Raw genomic sequence first — 21,547 nt, forward strand, 5'->3', positions numbered from 1 at the left:
AATGTATATATCTCTGGTAGGTTCAATTATTATGCAGCCAATAGCTGTGTAGCTGTTTCATTTGAAGATTTGGATTTATTTTATCAATATTCTGTTTATGCATGTGTTTTGTTATGCCTTGGAACTCTTACGCAGTAGTATTATGTTACAGAATTAATACACTAGAGTGCTTCTCTAAGTCATATAACGCTGTTATGCAGACAGGACGAGAAATTAGTCATTACTTTTCCAAATATACAAGACAAGTGACATTGGTTCACTCATCTGACGAATCATGGCATAGGGTGGTATTAGTGGCGAATACCGTAAATTAGCAAAGTATATAAGAACAGGTAACATTCGATCACTTCACAATCATAAGCATGCGCGCAAAAGTAGAACAATGTCTTGCAGTTACATATCACATAATGCACGGTATGAATGGTTCAGGTGTTTTATCAATCCTGCAAGCCCCGTGTCACACAGTAATACGAATTTCCATAAACATTTAAGTGAGAGTGTTACGAAGTGGAATAAAGGGTGTTTATTCAGTTTATAAACCCAACCCCCACGCACTTGAGAGAGAATATAAAATCAAAATCAGCCATTCCTTCTCCTATAAAGGGATTTGAAATTTTACAACTAAACAGATATTTCTTTGCGTCGCATTGTAACTAACAGTGGGTAAAGAACAACGGAATCTTTTTGTTACATGGAAAGGTAAATTATTTCGTTCAGCATTTTCTATTTCTTTCATTACAAATGTAGAAAACTGAACAATTCAAGCTCAATTTCCATCTGTGGCAATTCATATTAAATTTTGACCACATAACTTGGTACGAGAAGACGAAGGCCAAGGATTCTCGTCGTGGATGAAACATCAGTTCTTATGTTTTTTCTCAATGTCATAAAGCACGCACGCATCAGCTGCTGTTTTCATCTGGAATCACAAGGGAATTGCAGGACTCAATTTAATGACCAAGTAAATAATAATCAAAAGCATCAGAAAAAAAAACATGAAGAGTAAGTTGTTATACCAAGACCCTATCTGTACAGCTAGAATGTAAAGAAAACTCCTTTCATTAATGAAGTCATGATATTAAGTTAATAAGTCAAGCCAAAGAGTTAATATATTCAAACTCGAACAATATTACATTGAGGCCCACAGAACCTGCTAGTTACTAAATGTGTTGAATCTTAATCCTCATTTTAACAGCCTAAAACAATCCCTCAAATTATTATCAAGATTAATTGATAATGTGTGGAAAGCTTCTGCTAATTGAAGTAATGTCACCATCTCTAGTAGAATACAATTTTATAACAACTCAATAAAATATGGTTCACGAAACTTTGTGCCGATCCTTTTGCTTGGAAAAAAGACTGACAAATGATAATTAAACCAAAAATAAAAGTAGAGTACGAAAGATTTTCAAGATTCAAAATTGTTGTACTACTGCAATACTTCCAGGATGTTTATTCCAAAAATGTATGAACAATTAGTGCCACTAGTTTCGTTGGACTTTGGGAATTCTTTTCTTCTCTGACGTGTTACTTCTTTTAATTTCTTTTTTCTTCCTCGTCTTTTCATTATTGACCGGGGTGGTCAAAATCTAAAAATGTGTACCCAATCATAAAAAAATGCAGAACAAACATACTGACCTGAATAACATTTATAATTTGTTTGACTGCCCATCCAAATAAACTAGTACCAATTAGGAGAGAAAGTAATGACATCTTTTTCAAATTATTTGATATAACCTGGAAATAGAAACAAATGAGAAACTATGATGATCACGGCAAATAAAATGTCTTAAATAATTTAACACCAGTAGGGGGCACTTACGTCCACCAATTTCTCTGTTTGATTCTCCGCAAGATAAAACAGGACTAAGTAAATAACCTACACAATATTAAGGATAAGAATCCAAATAAAAAACTATTTATTAGAGAGTTTCCACAGAGATCAGGAAGAGGATATTGCACTGACCTCACATGAGACACAACAGTAAGCCATAAACATCCGATTTCCATAGTATGCCCTGAAAAGCCAGTTGCTGCTGTCTTTTACATCTTTATGACTAGCCTTTCCCGTCAAGAAAGTACTGCAATTAATTGAAAAAAGGCCACATATCATCAAGGTTAAACCCAATAATTGCAGAATCAACAATAAAAATTAGGGAAAAACGCACAGTCAGTATGCATTACCTGTACATTTGCAGCCAGTGGCTGGCAATGTCTAGTGAAAGCAATGACAAAAAGATAAGGCCGGGCCTTTACACAAGTTCAACCCAAAAGTCAGGTTTACATTCTTAAAATAACAGTGACTAATGAATTTGAAAGGAAAATTTCTTACTGGTACAGTTGAGAAAGGACAACAAGTAGACAAGCAGTGCTAATTCTGGTATCAAGGAAGCCACATTATTTCAAAGCACACAAGAATTGAACAACATAAAGAAGTTATAACAGCACCGATCATCAGACATCTTTTGTATGCATGCATAGAGAGAGAGAGAAGAGAATAACCTGTCTGTTACCATGTCCAGCACAGCCCCAAAGGTTGACACTGAATCAAGAAAACAATACAAAATAAAGAATGCTAGGTTAATGTATTTGTTTATTATACAGAATAATTGTCCTTTCAAAATAAAAATAGACAATTTAGGGAGATAGGTAATGTCCCAATTCCCCATTCAGGGAAGGCTACGGGCATATAGTGGTGCTTACACATGATACCAGTGAAAAATCACTAGCAGAATTTGAATCCAAAACCTTTTCACATTTGATGTTTTGATTATACCAATTAAGCCAACCCTCTTTAGCATATATGCCATGTCATCCCTTTATTTTCTTGTTCAATATGGTCTATCAAGTGTTTTATTAAAAAGTGTGAAAGTGTAACAGAACGGAATCATGGGAACAAAACAAACATCTTTAACCCTGGGAGTTAGCACATGATCAAATTCGGTGGACTCTTCAGCTTTTTATCTAAATTTGCTATTAAATAACCCTTAGGTAAGTGAAAAATAGTAGAATAATATGTATATTTGTTGATATGGCATCAGCATTAGAATTGTGAGAAAATCTGTATTACCTCAAATTCATACTGTATATGATAAGCGCCTCAAAGAACAAATTATAGCTGGGCTGTGATATATAGACATTCCCTCAGTTTTGAACTGATTTTCTAGATTTTAAGTTTCATATGATTTTGAAGGACTCAATAATCGATAATCGGCAAAAAAAAATCTTTACTTGTTCTCTCACAATAAACAGAAAGAAACTAAGGGTACAAATTAACAGAGATCATGTTCAAAAGCTCTAAAGGGTAAACTACAAGGAGTCAAAACACAATTAATCCTCAATTAACTTTTTCTGAAGGTTAGTGTGATGTATACAAATTCAATGGCATGCATTGTGGACTCAGATAAATTATGAGCAAGAATTTTCTTAGTTGAGCGCTGACATTATTTATGAATTCAATAGGAAAATCTTAACAGATAAACGTACTGTCATCTGACATCAACAAAAAAGTCTATACCTTGATTGAATTTGCGGGCACACCATCCATCGACAGCATCACAAACAAAGCTGGCACAACGAATTCAGCCAAATTATGTCACGCATTCCATAAAAATAACAACAACAAAAAAAAAAAAAAACTTAATACAAGAGAAAGCCAACAAAATGGTATCCCACCTCAAAAAATAGAGAAAAGCGAACAAGGCTTTGTTTGTTAAACATTGGGAGAAGGCAAAACAGTTTAAAAGAACCCGTATGTATCCTGCATCACCATGGACACGGTCAGGAGTTAAGACAGTTTGTATTCTGGAGAACTATGACCAAGAAGTTGAGTAAAATCTCCTGAACGATCCAATAATAAACAGTTACACTAGTTACAATACCAAACATCGATTTGCTTAAAACAACAGTTGCTAACACGTGCTATAATAAAAGAGTAATAAAGCCTCTTGTTTTCCGAAAACAAATGTACCAATAAGAAAAATGACCAGAAAATTTTTCTGTTTCTCTCCGTCCATATGTCCCAAATCAGAGTTTTATCCCATTAATCTTATTAACGCAAGTATTAGAGTACGCCATTGTTGCTACAATGTGTTTTTTTAAGAGCATAGTTGCTGCAATACGTAAGTAAAAGTAGAAAGTAAATACCCACCTATTATATTAGGAATGTAAAGGTACACAGATAATTTACTGGATCTTTGTCCTGGTTTCTTTGCCATTGAAGCTTCTTTATATTCTAAAATTTCACCAATAAGTATTGCCAATCAAATATTCACCTGCGTGCAAGTAGTTTCCAGTAAGAAATCCATCAAAAATCCATGAAGACACGTGCTAAAATAGGTACTCACATCCCATGTCATCTACACATATGGAACATGAATTAAGTCGCAATCATCTACCTAACCTAACTATATCAAAATAAAAACGGGACAGACAACCAATAATCTGATGGTACCGCAAGTCAAAATCTGTTAACGTACTTCCTTAGTATATTCTCGCCTACCGAAACAAGCAAATACCAATTCTCCTCTCCACAATAACAGTTTCAGATAACATAACCATAAGCTTAATTTTAGTGTGTGTTGTGGATTTCTTCTACAAAAAGTCAAATCATAAATCGATGCCAAATCAAAAAAGATTCTCCCCTGCCCCTTAATTTCAATTGAAAGTCACGAATTCGAAAATTCAGTGTACCGCCCAAGCCCTAGCTCGCGTACCGCTGAGGACGGTTCCTCGTAGGACACGTTGGTTGACGGTGTAGCGGTGATGCTATCAGTAGCTAGGGCTTAATCAGAGGAAATTGAAAGGAATATCAGTATCAACGAGAGAGATAATTATACGATACCGTTGCCGAAGAGAATGTGGCGGATTCCGGCGACAGACAAGGTGCGGCTGGCGGTTGCAATGACGGATTGATCCAAACGGGGAACAAACGTGAGGTGGCACTGACTATGTTTATTTTGAGCAAAACCATGCGTTCTCCTTTTTTTCTTTTTCTATTCCCTAATTATTTTTTATGTAATTCTTTTCCCTCTTTAGTAGCTTATCATTATTCTCACAATATATTCATGCATTATTAAAACAAAATTAAAGTTAATTAGAAGCGTATCTATAATTATATACCAAGATGATACATTTTTTTAATTTCATTTTCTTAATTATTATTTTTAAAATTTAAATAATTTATAAATATTTAAAAAATAAGTACACGTGCAATAACGTTTGTGCTTATGTAATAAAAAAAAATTAGGAAAGCATCCATTTAACTCTTAATTTACGTCGGTATGATATTACAAATTATATCAAATTTGGTCTTTAAAAATGTAAGAACTAAACAATTTAGTCTCTAACAAATTTGATAAATCTTTGAATGTGTGAGATATAAATTAATCTCTAAATACTACAACGTATTCACAAGATAATATTATATTAATCTCTAAAATTAAATTTTAATAGCAAAATATTTTCATAAAACTTCATAACCAATACATAATTAATAATTTTTTCACATATTTATATAGCAAGATTCTTTGCTCTTTCAACAACTAGAGTGCATATTAAATCATCATTTATCCTATATTTTATTTGTTGGTGTAACTTTACACCTAATTCCCACGTGGGAATCAGAACAGGTTGTAAAATCTTCTTTCATATGGTATACTTCAAATAAAAATTATTCCACAATCTCCAGATTATTTTTTCATAATCACACTTAATTTTTGTAAGGGAGAAGTTGGTTTCCCAGTTCCAAATACTCAATGAATACTTTTTTTTTTCACTCATGAAAAGTTAGATCCTTCTAATTGGACTTTTCAATAGATTTTTTATATCTATTATCATTATTAAATTGTGAAGTATTAAACTTTGAAATTAATTATTAAATAAATATTTTGTATGTATTATATTTTTTGTTTATAATATAATCAGTAATAAAAGTAGTTTTCTTTATATTTTTAATAAAGTTTGGTCTTCTTAATTTATACGTTGATTACTAATAAAAATGAGTATTATATTGGAAAATAAATTTTGTAAAAGGTTTAATTAAAATTCTGGTTATTATATTTAGACTTTGGATTTATTTATAGTTTTTATTTTTTATTTTTAATTAAAAAAACTTGTTTGAGTCTTTGTTTTTGTAAAAAATATTCGGTATGACATTATTTAGAAATATTACGTGTTAAAATATAAGATTGTTATATGTCAACAAATATAAGACATTTTTTTTTATTTTGAATATGTCACACGTCAAGTGATTTAAATAAAAAATAACATATATTTTAATAGATGATAAACTTATATCTTGATTAGTCACATTTTCAAACACAGTTTCAATTCAACATAAGATATCACATTAAATATTCCTAAAAAATATGACTCAATTCAGTAAAAATAAATATAAAAATTAAAAAAAATTAAAGACTTCATATAAAGACTAATTAACCCTTATAAAAAATATTGAACAATACAAAAATGTATAATAAGTATTTTATATTAATTATATACTTTAAATAATTGATTTTAATACTAAACATATTATTTTAAACTAAAGAAAATAGATATTAAACACACTTAATTACTATTTTTTAAATTTCATCCTCTTAATTACTACTTTTAAAATCTAAATAATTATTTATAATAAAAAACTATTTTTTTTATCATAATTACTTATTATAACATAATTATTCTAGTATATAAAAGACTTTATGGATGTCTCAACGACTACTTAATATTAAAAGTTAAAACCGAACTTAAAATAAGAAGAAAAAAAGAGTAACGTATTATAAAAAAAATTAAATGATTGAGAGAAATTATAAATCTTTTGTTAATTTAAAACATATATATATATATATATATATATATATATATATATATATATATATATATATATATATATATATATATATAGTGATGACAAACTCCTAGCTAAGGGTCCAATCACAAGAAGCATGGCCAAACAAATTCAAGAAGAATTAAAATCATTTCCAAAAGAAGGAGCTAAACTCTTATTTACTTGGGCTATCATGAAGTATTTCTAGACCTTGTATTAAGGGTCAAGTAGTATAGGGTATATTTTTAGGCCTTGTATAATGGGCCAAGTATTGTATGGTTTGTAATATTAGCTTAAAAGAGTGTGTCCCACCATGGGACATGATGGCCACATGGCAAGCTCTTAGTGAAGACACTTCTTAAAAAGGAAGTGGCCATGTGTCACTTTCCAAGTGGAGAAACTCTTCCTAAAGTGGATTGCCACATGTCACTCTAAGAGTGGAAAGCTTTTGCAAAAGTGGATTGTCACATGGCACTTTAAGAGTGGAGGAACTTTGCAAAAGTGGATTACCACATGAGTGGAGAAGACTTTACAAAAGTGGATTGCCACATGGCACTCTAAGAGTGGAGAAACTTTGTAAAAGAGGATTGCCACATGTCTCTTTAAGAGTGGATAATTTTTAGGGTTTCTTGTCTACTTAGGAGACACCTTTCTCTATAAATAGAAGGGTCTCCTTCCTTGTAAAATCACTTGATGAATTTGAATGTTATTATGCCAAAATGTGTGCAAACATATCTTGTCTCAAGTCAAGGCTAGAGCATCCCATGAGGTCCCTCTAACCACCCTTCTCTAGAGTTGGCCCAACCTCTCCGGAGATCCATCAAACACCTCCATCCTACCACAAATACTCACCAAAAACATCACCAAAATTGTGAGCCCACCACCATATCCATCGCTTCCGCACAAATTCCACCTCCATAGCTTCATCTTCGTGCTTTGGCCCAACCTAGCTCGAGGAGGACGCTATCATTTGGTATCAAGAGCTTTGGGTCTACAAGAGCTAAGTATCTTGGTCCTTTACCTATCTTTGTGTATTTCTTGTTGTTATTGTGTTGTTCTTTATTGTCTTCCATAGTCTACTTTCATACATGTTATTTTTATGGTTCTAGTTTGTTCTTTTGCGGAACCATTCGGTTTTTACCACTAAGTTTCCATATACATGTGTTGTGGCGTGCTTTTATATTTTTTTTGAGTCTTTCTTCATATATTTGGTTCTGTTTTAATGTCATTTTTGGGTTATTTTTTATTTTTAATTCCATCCATGTTGTCTAGAGTCATGTGTAGTCATTTTTATGTCATTTTCTCTTAGTTCGGGCTTTGCAAAAATCATAAAAAAATATGTCCCATTGGGATTTCGAAATTACAGTATATACATCCATTTGAGTGCTTTTTTATTTCATATTTGAGTTCATGCTTGTCATTAGATCATTGTCAAGTTCTTAGAGTTAAGTTTCTCTTGTGTTTCTTTGAGGTTCATGCTCTATTTTTGATTCTAGTAAGATTTCTTCCATTTTTTTTTTCTTTGAGTCATGAACTTTGAGCTACCCAAACAAATTGTCCAGATCTAATTTGTGTTGAAAAACAAAAGTGTAGACAAAAGTAAAAAGCCAAAGTGAAAAAAAAAAAGTTACTTTGACTTGAGACTTTGACATGAGACTTTACCATGACACTTGGAGATGACACTTGGACATGACCCTTGGATATGAGACTTGGACATGACACTTTTGACAAAATATTGTCTCTGCCTACATTGCACCATTAGCTCAGTGTTTGTAAAGATAAGAAGTAATAATTCTCTATTCTAATTGTTTTTTGTTTTATTCATCTATTCTAGTGCCTTTCTTTAGGTAATTCTTTTGAGTGCCTAGCCTTTGTTTTTAAGCTTTATTTTCTTGATTGTCTTGTTCATTACTCTTTGTTTTGTCTCAACATAACTCCTTTTGAAGAGCTATTGTTCAAATTGGCCCTTGATTTGCATTCTCTTTGGATTCCTACCTTTCGGATTTGGTTTGATATTTGGTGTAGGATATTCTTTGGAGGAAAAACGAAATTGGACATAGTATATTGGGTGATCGGAGACCTCTTTGGACCTTGAAACCTTGAGGAAGAGACAAGAAGAAAAGGAGTGAAACACTTTAGAGAGGAACACACATTATTTATTTGTATTACGCATTTTTGAGTTGTAAAATTGTATTGCCTTTTGGATTTGTAACTCATAACCTTGTTAGGTATCTTGGGGTAGTCTGTGATACTCAATCCCATATCCTAACAAAGACTTGTAAACCATATTGAAAACGTTTTTAGTTGGTTAAAGTTTGAAGGTTCCAAAGTGCCTTCTAACTTTACCATTAGGCCGCATAGTCTAGTTTAATTGTTGTCTTTAACTGCTTATAATTTATTGTGTGTCTACTTGTGTATCAAACCTAATTCCATTTGAGAAGTTTGGTGCAAGAGAACTTGAGGTAAACTTTGGCTAGGAAAGGCTTGGATTTTAAGTGATCCTTAGTGATTCTCCTCTCTTTCCTGGAAGTGAACTTGAGATTATTTTGCCTCCTTAAATCTCTAAAGGAATTTACTTTTGAAATACAAGTTTGTGTGTGCATTACATATTTTGAATTTTTTTTTAAGAATGTCTAAGGAACCTTCTTACCAAATTGATAGTGATTATAGTGAAGAGGCCCAACCAAATTTAGAACAAATGGCCAAGGAACTAAAATCACTAAAACTTTGGCAAAAGCAAGAATCCATTTTGAAAGAAAAAGAAAGAGTTGAAAGAGAACAATATCTTGAAACCTTAGAAGAAGAACTTAGAGTTCTAGCCCAAAAACAAGAAAAGGTCCAAGAAGAGATAAAGAAAAGTAGGAGTAGGAGTCACTCAAGGAGAAGTTCAAAAACTCCCACAGAAAACACATACCCTGAACAAGATAGTAGGACTGCTGCACAATTCTACCAACATCCTCCACCTAGAAGGTATAGAAGGGAGAGTGAACAACCACCAAGAGAGATTAGGATAGACCTTCCTCATTTCCATGGGAAAGAAGATGTTGAGGCATACCTAGATTGGGAAATGAAAGTAGAACAACTTTTTGAGTGTCATCAAATAATAGAGGAAAGGAAAGTTTCCCTAGCCACCTTAAGCTTTCAAGGGAATGCCATGTATTGGTGGACTGCCCTAGTGAGAGAAAGAAGACTCTCCAATTCCCCTCAAGTCCAATATTGGAATGACTTGAAGAGTGCTCTAAGAAGAAGACACATACCTTCCTACTACCATAGAGAGCTTATGGATAAACTCCAAAGGCTCCAACAAAGAACCATGAGTGTGGAAGAGTATAGGCAAAAGATGGAACTCTACATGATGAGGGCGGGAATTAGGGAAGAAGAAGGAACCACAATTTCTAGATTTCTAAGTGGTCTTAATCTTGATATTAGAGATAGAGTGGAATTGTTGCCCTATCAAGATCTTAATGATTTGGTACAAATTTGCATAAAGGTAGAGCAACAACATTTGAGAAAAGGTTTGAAAATTGACCACTCAAACTCATATGTTAAGAAAGACTACAAGAGGGACGGAAAACAAGTGAGAAGAGAGGAAACCCCTAGGAAATTTGAGAAAGAGAAAGAGAAGCCCAATCAAGGATCATCATCATCCATGCGCACTAGTGAAATTAAATGTTTTAAGTGTCAAGGTAGAGGTCATATTGCATCACAATGTCCCACCAAAAGGATCATAATCTTAAGGGGTGTTGACTCATATAGTAGTGAAGAAGAAGAAGAGAAAGGTGCAAGTGAGGAGGAGAATGAAGGAGAAGATTCCTACCCTTGTGATGGAGATCTCCTCATGATGAGAAGAGTTCTCAAGAATCAACCCAATCCCCAAGTCTTAACCCAAAGAGAAAACATCTTTCATACAAGATGCAGAGTTTCAAACAAAACATGTTCTCTCATTGTAGATAGTGGCTCATGTTGTAATTGTTGTAGCACTAGGTTGGTGGAAAAGTTAGGTCTCACCATCAAACCCCATCCTAAACCTTACAAACTTCAATGGCTAAATGAAGGAGAGGATTTGAATGTGAACCAACAAGTGGAGGTCAAGCTCTCAATAGGAAACTATGAAGATAAAGTACTTTGTGACATAATTCCTATGGAAGCTTGCCACATTCTATTAGGAAGACCATGGCAATTTGACAAGAAAACTATACACAATGGTCATACTAATGAGATTACTCTCCACCATAAGGAAAAGAAGTTTATTCTTCATCCCCTACCACCTTCTAAAGTGTTTGAGGATCAATTACAAATGAAGAAACTAAGGAATGAAGAGAGAAATGAAGAGAGCATGCCTAAGGATTTAAGGGAGCAAATTCCCAACTCTTGCATTCATGAAGAAGGGGAAAGTAGTGCTCTTACCAAGGTCACTCAAAAGGAGAAAAATTTGTCTAAGAAAACATTGAAGAAAACTCTCCTTTGTGAGCAACCTTCCTATCTCCTTTTTTGTAAAGGAGCACTTTCATGCATTACTGCAAATCTAGAACCCAAGTGTCTATCTCCTTTGGATAAACTTTTGAAAGAATTTAGTGATGTGTTTCCCAAAGAAGATCCCAAAGATCTTCCACCAATCAGGGGTATAGAACATCAAATAGATTTTGTTCTTGGGGCAAGTTTACCAAATAGGCCAGCCTATAGAACCAATCCTCAAGAAACTAAGGAGATTGAAACTCAAGTTCAAGAATTATTAGACAAAGGTTGGGTTCAAAAGAGTTTGAGTCCATGTGCTGTGCCCGTGTTGTTAGTTCCTAAGAAAGATGGAAAATGGAGAATGTGTTGTGATTGTAGGGCTATCAACAACATCACCATTAAGTATAGGCACCCAATTCCTAGGCTTGATGACATGTTAGATGAGTTGCATGGATCCATGATATTTTCCAAAATAGATCTTAAAAGTGGTTATCACCAAATAAGAATAAGAGAGGGTGATGAGTGGAAAACTGCATTTAAGACTAAATTTGGTCTATATGAATGGTTAGTGATGCCATTTGGCTTAACTAATGCACCTAGCACCTTCATGAGATTAATGAACCATGTCCTTAGGGATTGCATTGGAAAATTTGTGGTTGTGTACTTTGATGACATCTTAGTATATAGCAAGAGTCTTCATGATCATTTAGGACATTTGCAAGTTGTTCTCTCCACCTTGAGGGACAACCATCTTTTTGCAGACAAAGAAAAATGCACATTTTGTGAAGATAGTGTGGTATTTCTAGGATTCATAGTGAACAAGCATGGTGTGCATGTTGATCCCACCAAAGTCCAAGCCATTCAAGATTGGCCAACTCCCCAAAATATAGGAGAAGTTAGGAGTTTTCATGGTCTAGCATCTTTCTATAGGAGATTTGTCCCTAACTTCTCAAGTATAGCTTCACCTCTCAATGAGCTAGTAAAAAAAGATGTGAAATTTGTGTGGGGAGAGAAACAAGAGTTGGCTTTCAAGCAACTCAAAGAAAAACTTACCAATGCACCCATTTTATCTCTTCCAAACTTTTCAAAAACTTTTGAGATAGAATGTGATGCAAGTGGTGTAGGAATAGGTGGAGTTTTGTTACAAGAAGGACACCCCATTGCCTATTTTAGTGAAAAACTAAATGGTGTCACTCTCAACTATCCCACCTATGATAAGGAGTTGTATGCTCTTGTAAGGTCCCTTCAAACTTGGGAACATTATCTAGTTTCCAAGGAGTTTGACATTCATAGTGACCATGAGTCACTTAAATATTTAAGGGGACAACACAAGCTAAACAAGAGACATGCAAAATGGATGGAATATCTAGAACAATTTCCTTATGTGATCAAATACAAGAAAGGAAAATCTAATGTTGTGGCTGATGCTCTTTCTAGAAGGCGCAATCTCTTTTCAAAACTTGGAGCACAAATTCTTGGCTTTGATCACATGGGAGAGTTGTATGAACAAGATGACTTCTTTTCCTCCATCTTTTCAAATTGTCAAAAGAAGGCTCAAGAAGGTTACTATGTGTCCAAAGGGTATTTGTTTAAGGAGGGTAAGTTGTGTGTGCCTCAAGGTTCCCATAGGAAACTCCTCATTAAGGAGTCGCATGAAGGAGGTCTCATGGGCCATTTTGGAGTTGATAAAACTCTAAACATTCTTCAAGAGAAATTTTATTGGCCCCACATGAGAAAGGAAGTTCAAAGGTATTGTCATAAGTGCATTGCTTGTTTACAAGCCAAGGCTAAAACTATGCCTCATGGTGTGTACACCCCTCTCCCTATTGCTTCATCCCCATGGGAAGACATTAGCATGGACTTTATACTTGGTCTACCTAAGACTCAAAGGGGATTTGACTCTATCTTTGTGGTTGTAGATAGGTTTAGCAAAATGGCTCATTTCATACCATGCCACAAGGTAGATGATGCAAGTTACATAGCAAAACTCTTCTTTAGAGATGTGGTAAAATTCCATGGGTTGCCTAGGACCATTGTCTCAGATAGAGATCCTAAGTTTCTTAGTCACTTTTGGAAAACACTTTGGTCTAGACTAGGAACCAAGCTTCAATTTTCAACCTCTAGTCACCCACAAACTGATGGACAAACCGAGGTTGTGAATAGGTCTTTAGGAACCATGTTGAGGGCTATCTTGAAAGGAAACCACAAATCTTGGGATGAGTACCTTCCTCACATTGAGTTTGCATACAATAGGGTGGTTCACAAAACTACCAAAATGTCTCCTTTCGAGGTTGTGTATGGTTTTAATCCTCTCACTCCTTTAGACCTCATACCTCTCCCAAATCCTAGTGATTTCATTCATAAGGAAGGAGTGTCTAAGTCTGAGTTTGTGAAGAAAATGCATGAGAGGGTAAAGTCACAAATACAACATCAAACTGAGAGATATGCCAAGTATAGTAACAAGGGCAAGAGAGAAGTGATCTTTGAAGAAGGAGATTGGGTTTGGCTCCACTTAAGTAAAAATAGATTTCCAACACAAAGGAAGTCCAAACTCAACTCTCGTGGTGATGGACCTTTTAGAGTAGTTCAAAGGATTAACAATAATGCATATAGGCTAGAGTTGCCTTGTGAGTATGATGTAAGTGCTACTTTCAATGTTTGTGATCTAACCCCTTTTGTAGGAGATTTGGAGCAAGATGAAGATGAAGAGCCTCAAGATTTGAAGACAAATCCTTCTCAAGAGGGAGGGGATGATGACAAACTCCTAGCTAAGGGTCCAATCACAAGAAGCATGGCCAAACAAATTCAAGAAGAATTAAAATCATTTCCAAAAGAAGGAGCTAAACTCTTATTTACTTGGGCTATCATGAAGTATTTCTAGACCTTGTATTAAGGGTCAAGTAGTATAGGGTATATTTTTAGGCCTTGTATAATGGGCCAAGTATTGTATGGTTTGTAATATTAGCTTAAAAGAGTGTGTCCCACCATGGGACATGATGGCCACATGGCAAGCTCTTAGTGAAGACACTTCTTAAAAAGGAAGTGGCCATGTGTCACTTTCCAAGTGGAGAAACTCTTCCTAAAGTGGATTGCCACATGTCACTCTAAGAGTGGAAAGCTTTTGCAAAAGTGGATTGTCACATGGCACTTTAAGAGTGGAGGAACTTTGCAAAAGTGGATTACCACATGAGTGGAGAAGACTTTACAAAAGTGGATTGCCACATGGCACTCTAAGAGTGGAGAAACTTTGTAAAAGAGGATTGCCACATGTCTCTTTAAGAGTGGATAGTTTTTAGGGTTTCTTGTCTACTTAGGAGACACCTTTCTCTATAAATAGAAGGGTCTCCTTCCTTGTAAAATCACTTGATGAATTTGAATGTTATTATGCCAAAATGTATGCAAACATATCTTGTCTCAAGTCAAGGCTAGAGCATCCCATGAGGTCCCTCTAACCACCCTTCTCTAGAGTTGGCCCAACCTCTCCGGAGATCCATCAAACACCTCCATCCTACCACAAATACTCACCAAAAACATCACCAAAATTGTGAGCCCACCACCATATCCATCGCTTCCGCACAAATTCCACCTCCATAGCTTCATCTTCGTGCTTTGGCCCAACCTAGCTCGAGGAGGACGCTATCATATAGTATGATTGTTTTCCAACCTAAGAATTGTAAGGTTTTTTTAATTTATGATCTCAAAGGAATGATCGGATAGTCGAACAATTTGTTATAGTGAAGTTAACGCCAAAGATGATTATAATAAACCTAAGTCAGACTATTACCAATTGGACTGCAATTAGATCAGTGCTAACCTAAAGTCTATTTCGAAAACTATAAATAATAGTTTGGTTACATTCATTACATATTTAATATTAAATATGTCACACCCTTGATTTTATAATCAGAGTGTCTTCTACAAGTAAATCTTAGTTGGACGGAATGATTGAGAGCCTAAAACGGAAAAGAAACTTTGACTTATGCTTAGAGTTAGAAGATTTTGTTATTTAGAAGATTTTACCTGAAGCCCTAAGTAGAAACATTTTGGTGCCCGAGGACGTACAAAGAAAACCAACGGTGACAAACGAGAAACATAGGTGATCAGCAAAACCCTATGGAGTTGATGAGAGATATGCAAAGACAGATACAGGAGATGCAACAGAGGCATGAAGTTGAAATAACAGCATTTGAGGGTCGAGCATACTATCGATTGGCAGGAACAAATCGCACAACACTTTATGCTTATCATTCTTACCCCTTGAAGGAGAATATCTAGACTGAGGGACCGACGAGAATCAGTAAGAAGTTAAGTATTGGGGTGACCAGAAGAACCCTCATGGTTAAGATATTATAGGTGGAGGGTCGATCGCCCTTCACTACATCTATTATAGAGACACCAATGCCTGAAAAGTCGACACCCCCAGTCTTTGAGAAGTATGATAAATCAATTGACCTAGACAAACACTTGAGCTTATTCGTAAACACCATGGTGTTTTACTCGTCAAGCAACCCCATCTTGTGTAGGGCTTTCTCTCTTTCCTTGAAGAGAGAGGCGTTGGCATAATTCAACACTTTGCCACACAACATAGTATGCTTCGTCAATTTTCACACCTTCTTTGGTAGGCAATATGCAACCATCAAGGTCCAAAGCCTAACACACCTTACATGTGTAAGCACCAAGCAAGGGAAGGACAATTGAAGGTTTTTATGGACAATTGAAGGTCTTCAATAACCTCTCGACATCTTTACGAACAATATCATTTGTGAATAGTCTATATGTAGACCGCTTAACATAAATATAAATAAATTGATAATGACAAATGATTAAAAATTAACTTTTTGGACACTTGTAAACCAAATGGACATGAATAATAAAATAGATTTCCCAATATGTGATTTTCTTATATTATAAGAATATTTTCATTTTTATGTTATAATCATTTAAAATTTTGTATATAATTCTACGTATATACGATTGATGTTAATTTTTATTAAATAATATGAGTTTAGTTTTTACATAATAAAAACACAAAGAATATTCAACAATAATTTTTTTGTATAATCATTTAATATAAAAATAGAAAATATAATTGTAAGGTAAAAATATTATATAACAGTATAAATAAATATACATGAAAGATTAAAATAATTTCTATCTTCACAATAACAAAATAAATATAAATAAACATATTAATGATGTCAAATGACTAAAAATTTAACTTTTTAAACATTTATCAATAAAATAAACATGATAGTAAAATAATTTTTTACTATATTATATTTCTTATAATCTTAATAGATTAATAGATTATAAATCATAAGAAAATAAAATTAATATATATATATATATATATATATATATATATATATATATATATATATATATATATATATATATATATTAGAAAAAAGTTATATCGTTCTCAAAATAGGATGATTTTCATTTTTAACCCTTATACTTCATTTTAACCTAACATCATATCAAATTCATTATTGAATAATTTAAGTTCATATTTAAGTATCTAAGTTCAAAATATTGCACTTTTATTAAAAAAATCAATTTCAATCACATTATTTAATTTCATTTCCATCACATGACATACTATACTATTACATCGAATTTTCAATAAGTTATACATACAATTATTCACGTCAATTTCAAAATATTAATTCAATCATTTTCCCAATTCAACCAATATTTTACACCCATTTATAATCAATCTATATAAATTGAATACTATTAGTATATAATACTTTGCACACTTATCAAATAACATAAAAAAATGCTAAATATTGTAATTAATTAAATCAATATTTCAAGTCTGTGAACAGCAACTTATTTCATAACTTTTATGCCATCTAATCCTTCTAAAACCAAAACATACCATCGTTCCAAAATTTGAAATTTAAATTTAAAATATTTTTTTTAACTGCCTAGATTTTATCCTAAAATCTAATAATGACTTAAAAGAAAAAGAGCAAAACAATTTTTTTTTATGAGCCTCCAATATATCAAAATACCACAAACTAAACCTAAAATGAAATTCTAAAAGTCATATGAATTAAAAAAGAAAAATATATTCCACACCCTTATATGCACTCGAGAACGATAAAAAAAAAAAGAGCAAAGGTATTCACCAATGAAATTGCTAACTCAACTCAATTTCATAAAAAGAAAATATGAGGTGAAAAAGTTTTAATTGATGAACTTTGGAATACTTAAAAACAAACAAGAAGAAATAACTAAAAAGAAATATATTGTTTTTATATTTTATATTTTTATTTTTAGAAACACTTTTCTTTATCTAACTTAAATGCTCAATCAAAATCTGTTCACAGACCTATTTAAATAATCTACTATTTACACATTTCATTTTAAGTACTTCACCTATTAATTGTTACATACAATTAATTAATTTCACACATGTAAATATATCAATTTACAAAAACTTTCTATCCGTTCAATTTGTTTAGTATGAGAGCAAAAAATAATTATAAAATAAAATAAAAAAAGTGCAACAGGTCTCTATGACACTTGTTTCTTCCTTTATAAATTGTGTTAACTATATTTAAGACATTAGAAGTATAAAATTAAGGTTGACGGACTCAAAGCAAGATTAAAGTTGGTAGGTAAAGCAAGATTAAAGTTAAGAAGGCTATGAACTAAAAATAAATAAAAATAAAAGAATACTGGGGATTTAGGAGATGATTCAGAGTCTAATGTTGATAAATTGAATTGATAATTTCATGAAGTTCATTAGGTGTAGAAAATACTAAAAATTTTAATGCAACAATTACATATTGTATTAATGTTTAAATAATAAAAATATTAATGCAACAATTAAATGAAGTGTTAAGGTTTTGGGATCAGATTTTATCCATTACATTAATTATCAATTAATAATATTATTAATTATTATTATAATACAAACAAGAGATCACACCTTTTGTAATTAAGAGAAAGAGTCTGGTAGCATTATGTGGCTCATCACTGGAGTGAAGGAAAATTAAAATAACTATGTTAGAAGAAAAAATAATGTATAAAATTATATATATATATATATATATATATATATATATGAAAAAAAGTTAAATATGTTTTTTTTTTAAATTTGATCCAATTTAATTGTTAAACTTTAAAAATATATGGATTTAGTTATTTTTAACTAAACTTTGTTAAATTTATTTGATATTTTAAATGTATTTATTTACACATTTTTTTATGTTAATTAAGAAATACGTTTTAAAATTTCATATAAATTTAATAAATATTTAATATTTGAAAAAAAAGCATATGGACTAACAAATTTATAATCACATGTCAAATATTTTATAATTTTATATTTTGAATGAAATTTGATTTAAGTCTAGATATAAAAAATTGTTGAATTTTTTTTTACTTGAATGATATCGGTAAAAGAAAGTTAGTTTTCTAAAATCAGTTTTCTACTATTCAGATGTTATACTTTGAACAGAAAAAGTTGTCAAAGCACATAATGTAGTGTGGTTATAATCCAGTAGTTACTAAGTTTTAAAAGTATTTGACATTTATTTTTAAAAAGATTTGAAGGATTGAAATATAAGTTATCTAAAATATTAATCCCACAATAAATATAATTGAGTTGATATTTAAAGTTTTAATCTCCTTTTTAATATTACTTAATGATATAAATATAGATACATAATTTCCATATTCAAAAGTAAAATTAAATTGGATTGATCCAATTAATTGTATTAATATTATAGAGAGAAACTTTCCCTTACAGTTAATGTCAATTTAAAGACTTTTTTTCATGTTCAGTTTTTCAAAATTATTTATTAAAAGTAAATCATTCATACTATTCCTTTACTGTTTTCGTTCTAATAAATATCCAGAATAAAACTGAAGTGTCAATAAAGTATCTGTTTTCTTATAGCATGGTTTAACTTTTTTTTCTTCAACTGCTGTTCAAATCTGATTCTTTTTTTCTAGTATCATGAAACTGAAGTGATGAATATATTTGTTTTCTGTTCAAATGGTTTATCTGAACTTTTCAAACTACAACCTTATCTGATTTAAAAACTAAGATAATTTTATTTTACCCATCTGTTTACAAGCCAATGATATTTGACATAGCTCTGTCTATATGTGCAGACATCATCACTGCAAAACTATCAATGGTATCTCTCAAAGATGAATAGACTACACCACTCAATGTCCACCATCACAGGCCCAAATTGCAAACCACTCCTTCAGAAAAAAGTGCTGTCATCACATTGCACAAATCTCAGTGACCAATTACCCGTACAAGGAAACTAAATTAGACCTATAAAGTTGTTCCATAGCAGATATGCCACAGAAACCATCACTGTGTAGATATATATATATATATATATATATATATATATATATATATATATATATATATGGTGGTGGATGAGTTTTCAATGATAAATAGGAAAAACAAAAATGACTGATTGATTTAATGGTAGACTAAAATATTGCACAAATGTGAACATTTTGTTGTATTCGGCAAATTCTCTTGTGTTGGTCTTCTACAAATTAGATCTAAACACATAAAGATCCTAAGGAAATAAACCAGACATTTGAATATTAAAGACATGGATTGAACTATGGTTAAAGTTTTGAGTCTTGAAACATTGAACTCACTGAAAATGAGTAATGTCCATGTATCTTGGCAGATCCATGATTCATCATATAGCTAAGCAATCTATGTGTTGTATTTACTTTTTTCCGGGAATATCAGCCTAGAAAATCAAAGTCTGTACTCGTATCAGAGCCTAGAAAATCAAAGTCTCAACTCAATGGTAGCCTTCTTTGGTGTTCTGCAGACGGGGCAAGCCTCGAGGGAAGCGTTGCAAACTTTGCAGGAAGAAAGGTGCCTGCATGGGAGGAACAGAAAGCACGAGCTCCTAGAATGGCAGCTTTTACAAAGCATTACTCCTCCTTTTCTCGTAATCTGTTCAACTTCATTCACCCCTCCACATTCTAAACCTTTTTCTGCAGTTCCTTCTTCTTCCCTCTCTTCTGTTCCTCCAGTCTCGCCACAGCAAGACACTGCATCATTTGCCACTGCCCCATTGTTCAAAAAGTTTCCACCTTCTGTCATTTCCTCCAGCGTTTTGTATAGAGACAATGCCATGTTTTCCTTCTCCTGAGCCAACCTCTGCCATCTGTTGTTTTCCGCCTCTAACTTCCTCAAATACTCTTCTAACTCTAACCTTCTCTTCATGGCTTGTGCAATTTCTACATCTTTTTCCCTGAGGACATGAAGCGTACGAGTTTCCAGTTTTTTCAACAATGCCATCACCTGTTGTTTCCCGTGTTCTTTTATCATATATCTCAATTTCTCATCCTACCCCATTCAAAATTAACAATAAAAATCTTAACTTACTATCATAAATAACAATAATATATAGTCTCACAACTATGATAATAAAGCTGTGTATGAATTCTAACCTCAGATTTCATATACTGATCAATCTCTTCCCATTGTTTCTGAAACTGAACAGCAAACGTAGGGGAATTCATCCCTTTTGAACTACAGACATGAAGATTTGGATCAAAGGTTCCTCCCTGACTCCCATTGCATAACTCTCCCAAATGCTGTTCCGGCAGCTGTTGCTGATGCTTGTGCTGAAAACTGATGCCGGAATCGATAAAGGCAGGAGCACAATGACCATTGTTCCAGAATGGAGAAGCAGAATTATTGGGATACCACTGCGTTTGAATAGCCATAATCTGAGCACCAATACGTCGAACAAAGGCAAACCTTCAAAAAGTGATGAAAAAAACTGAGCTTTTTTTCCCCCTTAAATCTCTTCAGTAACGAGGCATGCTGATATGATGATATTAGCTGGAAGTTGAAGGTTGGAAGGGTGAAAAATAGTTTTTTTTTGGGCACGTTTTCACAGCAAGATATTAGGCATGGCAGGAAGCGTAAAGAGATATGTTTGTGCTGTGTTGTGGAGGCTAGTGGTGGTGTGGAAATATGCATATACTTATAATAAAAGAGTGGTTGAATAAAAAGAAAATGGCTTGCACAGAAAAAGTAGTAAGGAAAGAAAGTTGAGGACAGGAATAAATTAGCAGTTGAAGTTTATATTTGATTAAAATAATAGGAACATTAATGAGGGTCAATTAATGGATGGATTTTGATTGTGCAGAAAAAGTAACTGAAAAACTTGGAAAGGAAATGAAAGAAAGAGGCTATAAGAAGAGCATAGGGTGTGGTGGAGTCTCTCTTTAGCTTTTTCTTTTTTTAAC

At 32.8% G+C, this 21,547-nt stretch overlaps 2 protein-coding genes across 5 annotated transcripts; both read right to left on the minus strand.

Annotated features, from left to right (window-relative positions):
* Positions 1–568: 568 nt before the first annotated feature.
* Positions 569–5,010, minus strand: LOC108339010 (probable CDP-diacylglycerol--inositol 3-phosphatidyltransferase 2). Of its 3 annotated transcripts, none has more exons than XM_017576141.2 (11): positions 4,844–5,010; positions 4,151–4,274; positions 3,676–3,760; positions 3,518–3,567; positions 2,503–2,542; positions 2,333–2,377; positions 2,185–2,250; positions 1,967–2,081; positions 1,823–1,879; positions 1,639–1,737; positions 569–919 (listed from the first exon to the last, which is right to left on the minus strand). In XM_017576141.2, exons 2-11 carry the CDS (start codon positions 4,215–4,217, stop codon positions 860–862), a joined length of 684 nt encoding a protein of 227 aa, XP_017431630.1. In that variant the 5' UTR covers positions 4,218–4,274; positions 4,844–5,010; the 3' UTR covers positions 569–859. The 3 variants fall into 3 exon arrangements, with proteins under 3 accessions (XP_017431630.1, XP_017431631.1, XP_052734446.1); XM_017576142.2 differs by lacking the exon at positions 4,844–5,010 and adding an exon at positions 4,716–4,824; XM_052878486.1 differs by lacking the exon at positions 4,844–5,010 and adding an exon at positions 4,693–4,762.
* Positions 5,011–19,715: 14,705 nt separating this feature from the next.
* Positions 19,716–21,366, minus strand: LOC108339900 (probable BOI-related E3 ubiquitin-protein ligase 3). Of its 2 annotated transcripts, none has more exons than XM_052878487.1 (2): positions 20,741–21,366; positions 19,716–20,591 (listed from the first exon to the last, which is right to left on the minus strand). In XM_052878487.1, the coding sequence occupies exons 1-2, from the start codon at positions 21,017–21,019 to the stop codon at positions 20,070–20,072; spliced, it is 801 nt and encodes a 266-aa protein (XP_052734447.1). In that variant the 5' UTR covers positions 21,020–21,366; the 3' UTR covers positions 19,716–20,069. The 2 variants fall into 2 exon arrangements, with proteins under 2 accessions (XP_052734447.1, XP_017432615.1); XM_017577126.2 differs by having other exon boundaries at positions 19,716–20,636; positions 20,741–21,362.
* Positions 21,367–21,547: the final 181 nt, after the last annotated feature.

The sequence above is a fragment of the Vigna angularis genome, chromosome 5 (assembly GCF_016808095.1).
Source record: "Vigna angularis cultivar LongXiaoDou No.4 chromosome 5, ASM1680809v1, whole genome shotgun sequence".
NCBI classification, from domain to species: Eukaryota; Viridiplantae; Streptophyta; class Magnoliopsida; order Fabales; family Fabaceae; genus Vigna; species Vigna angularis.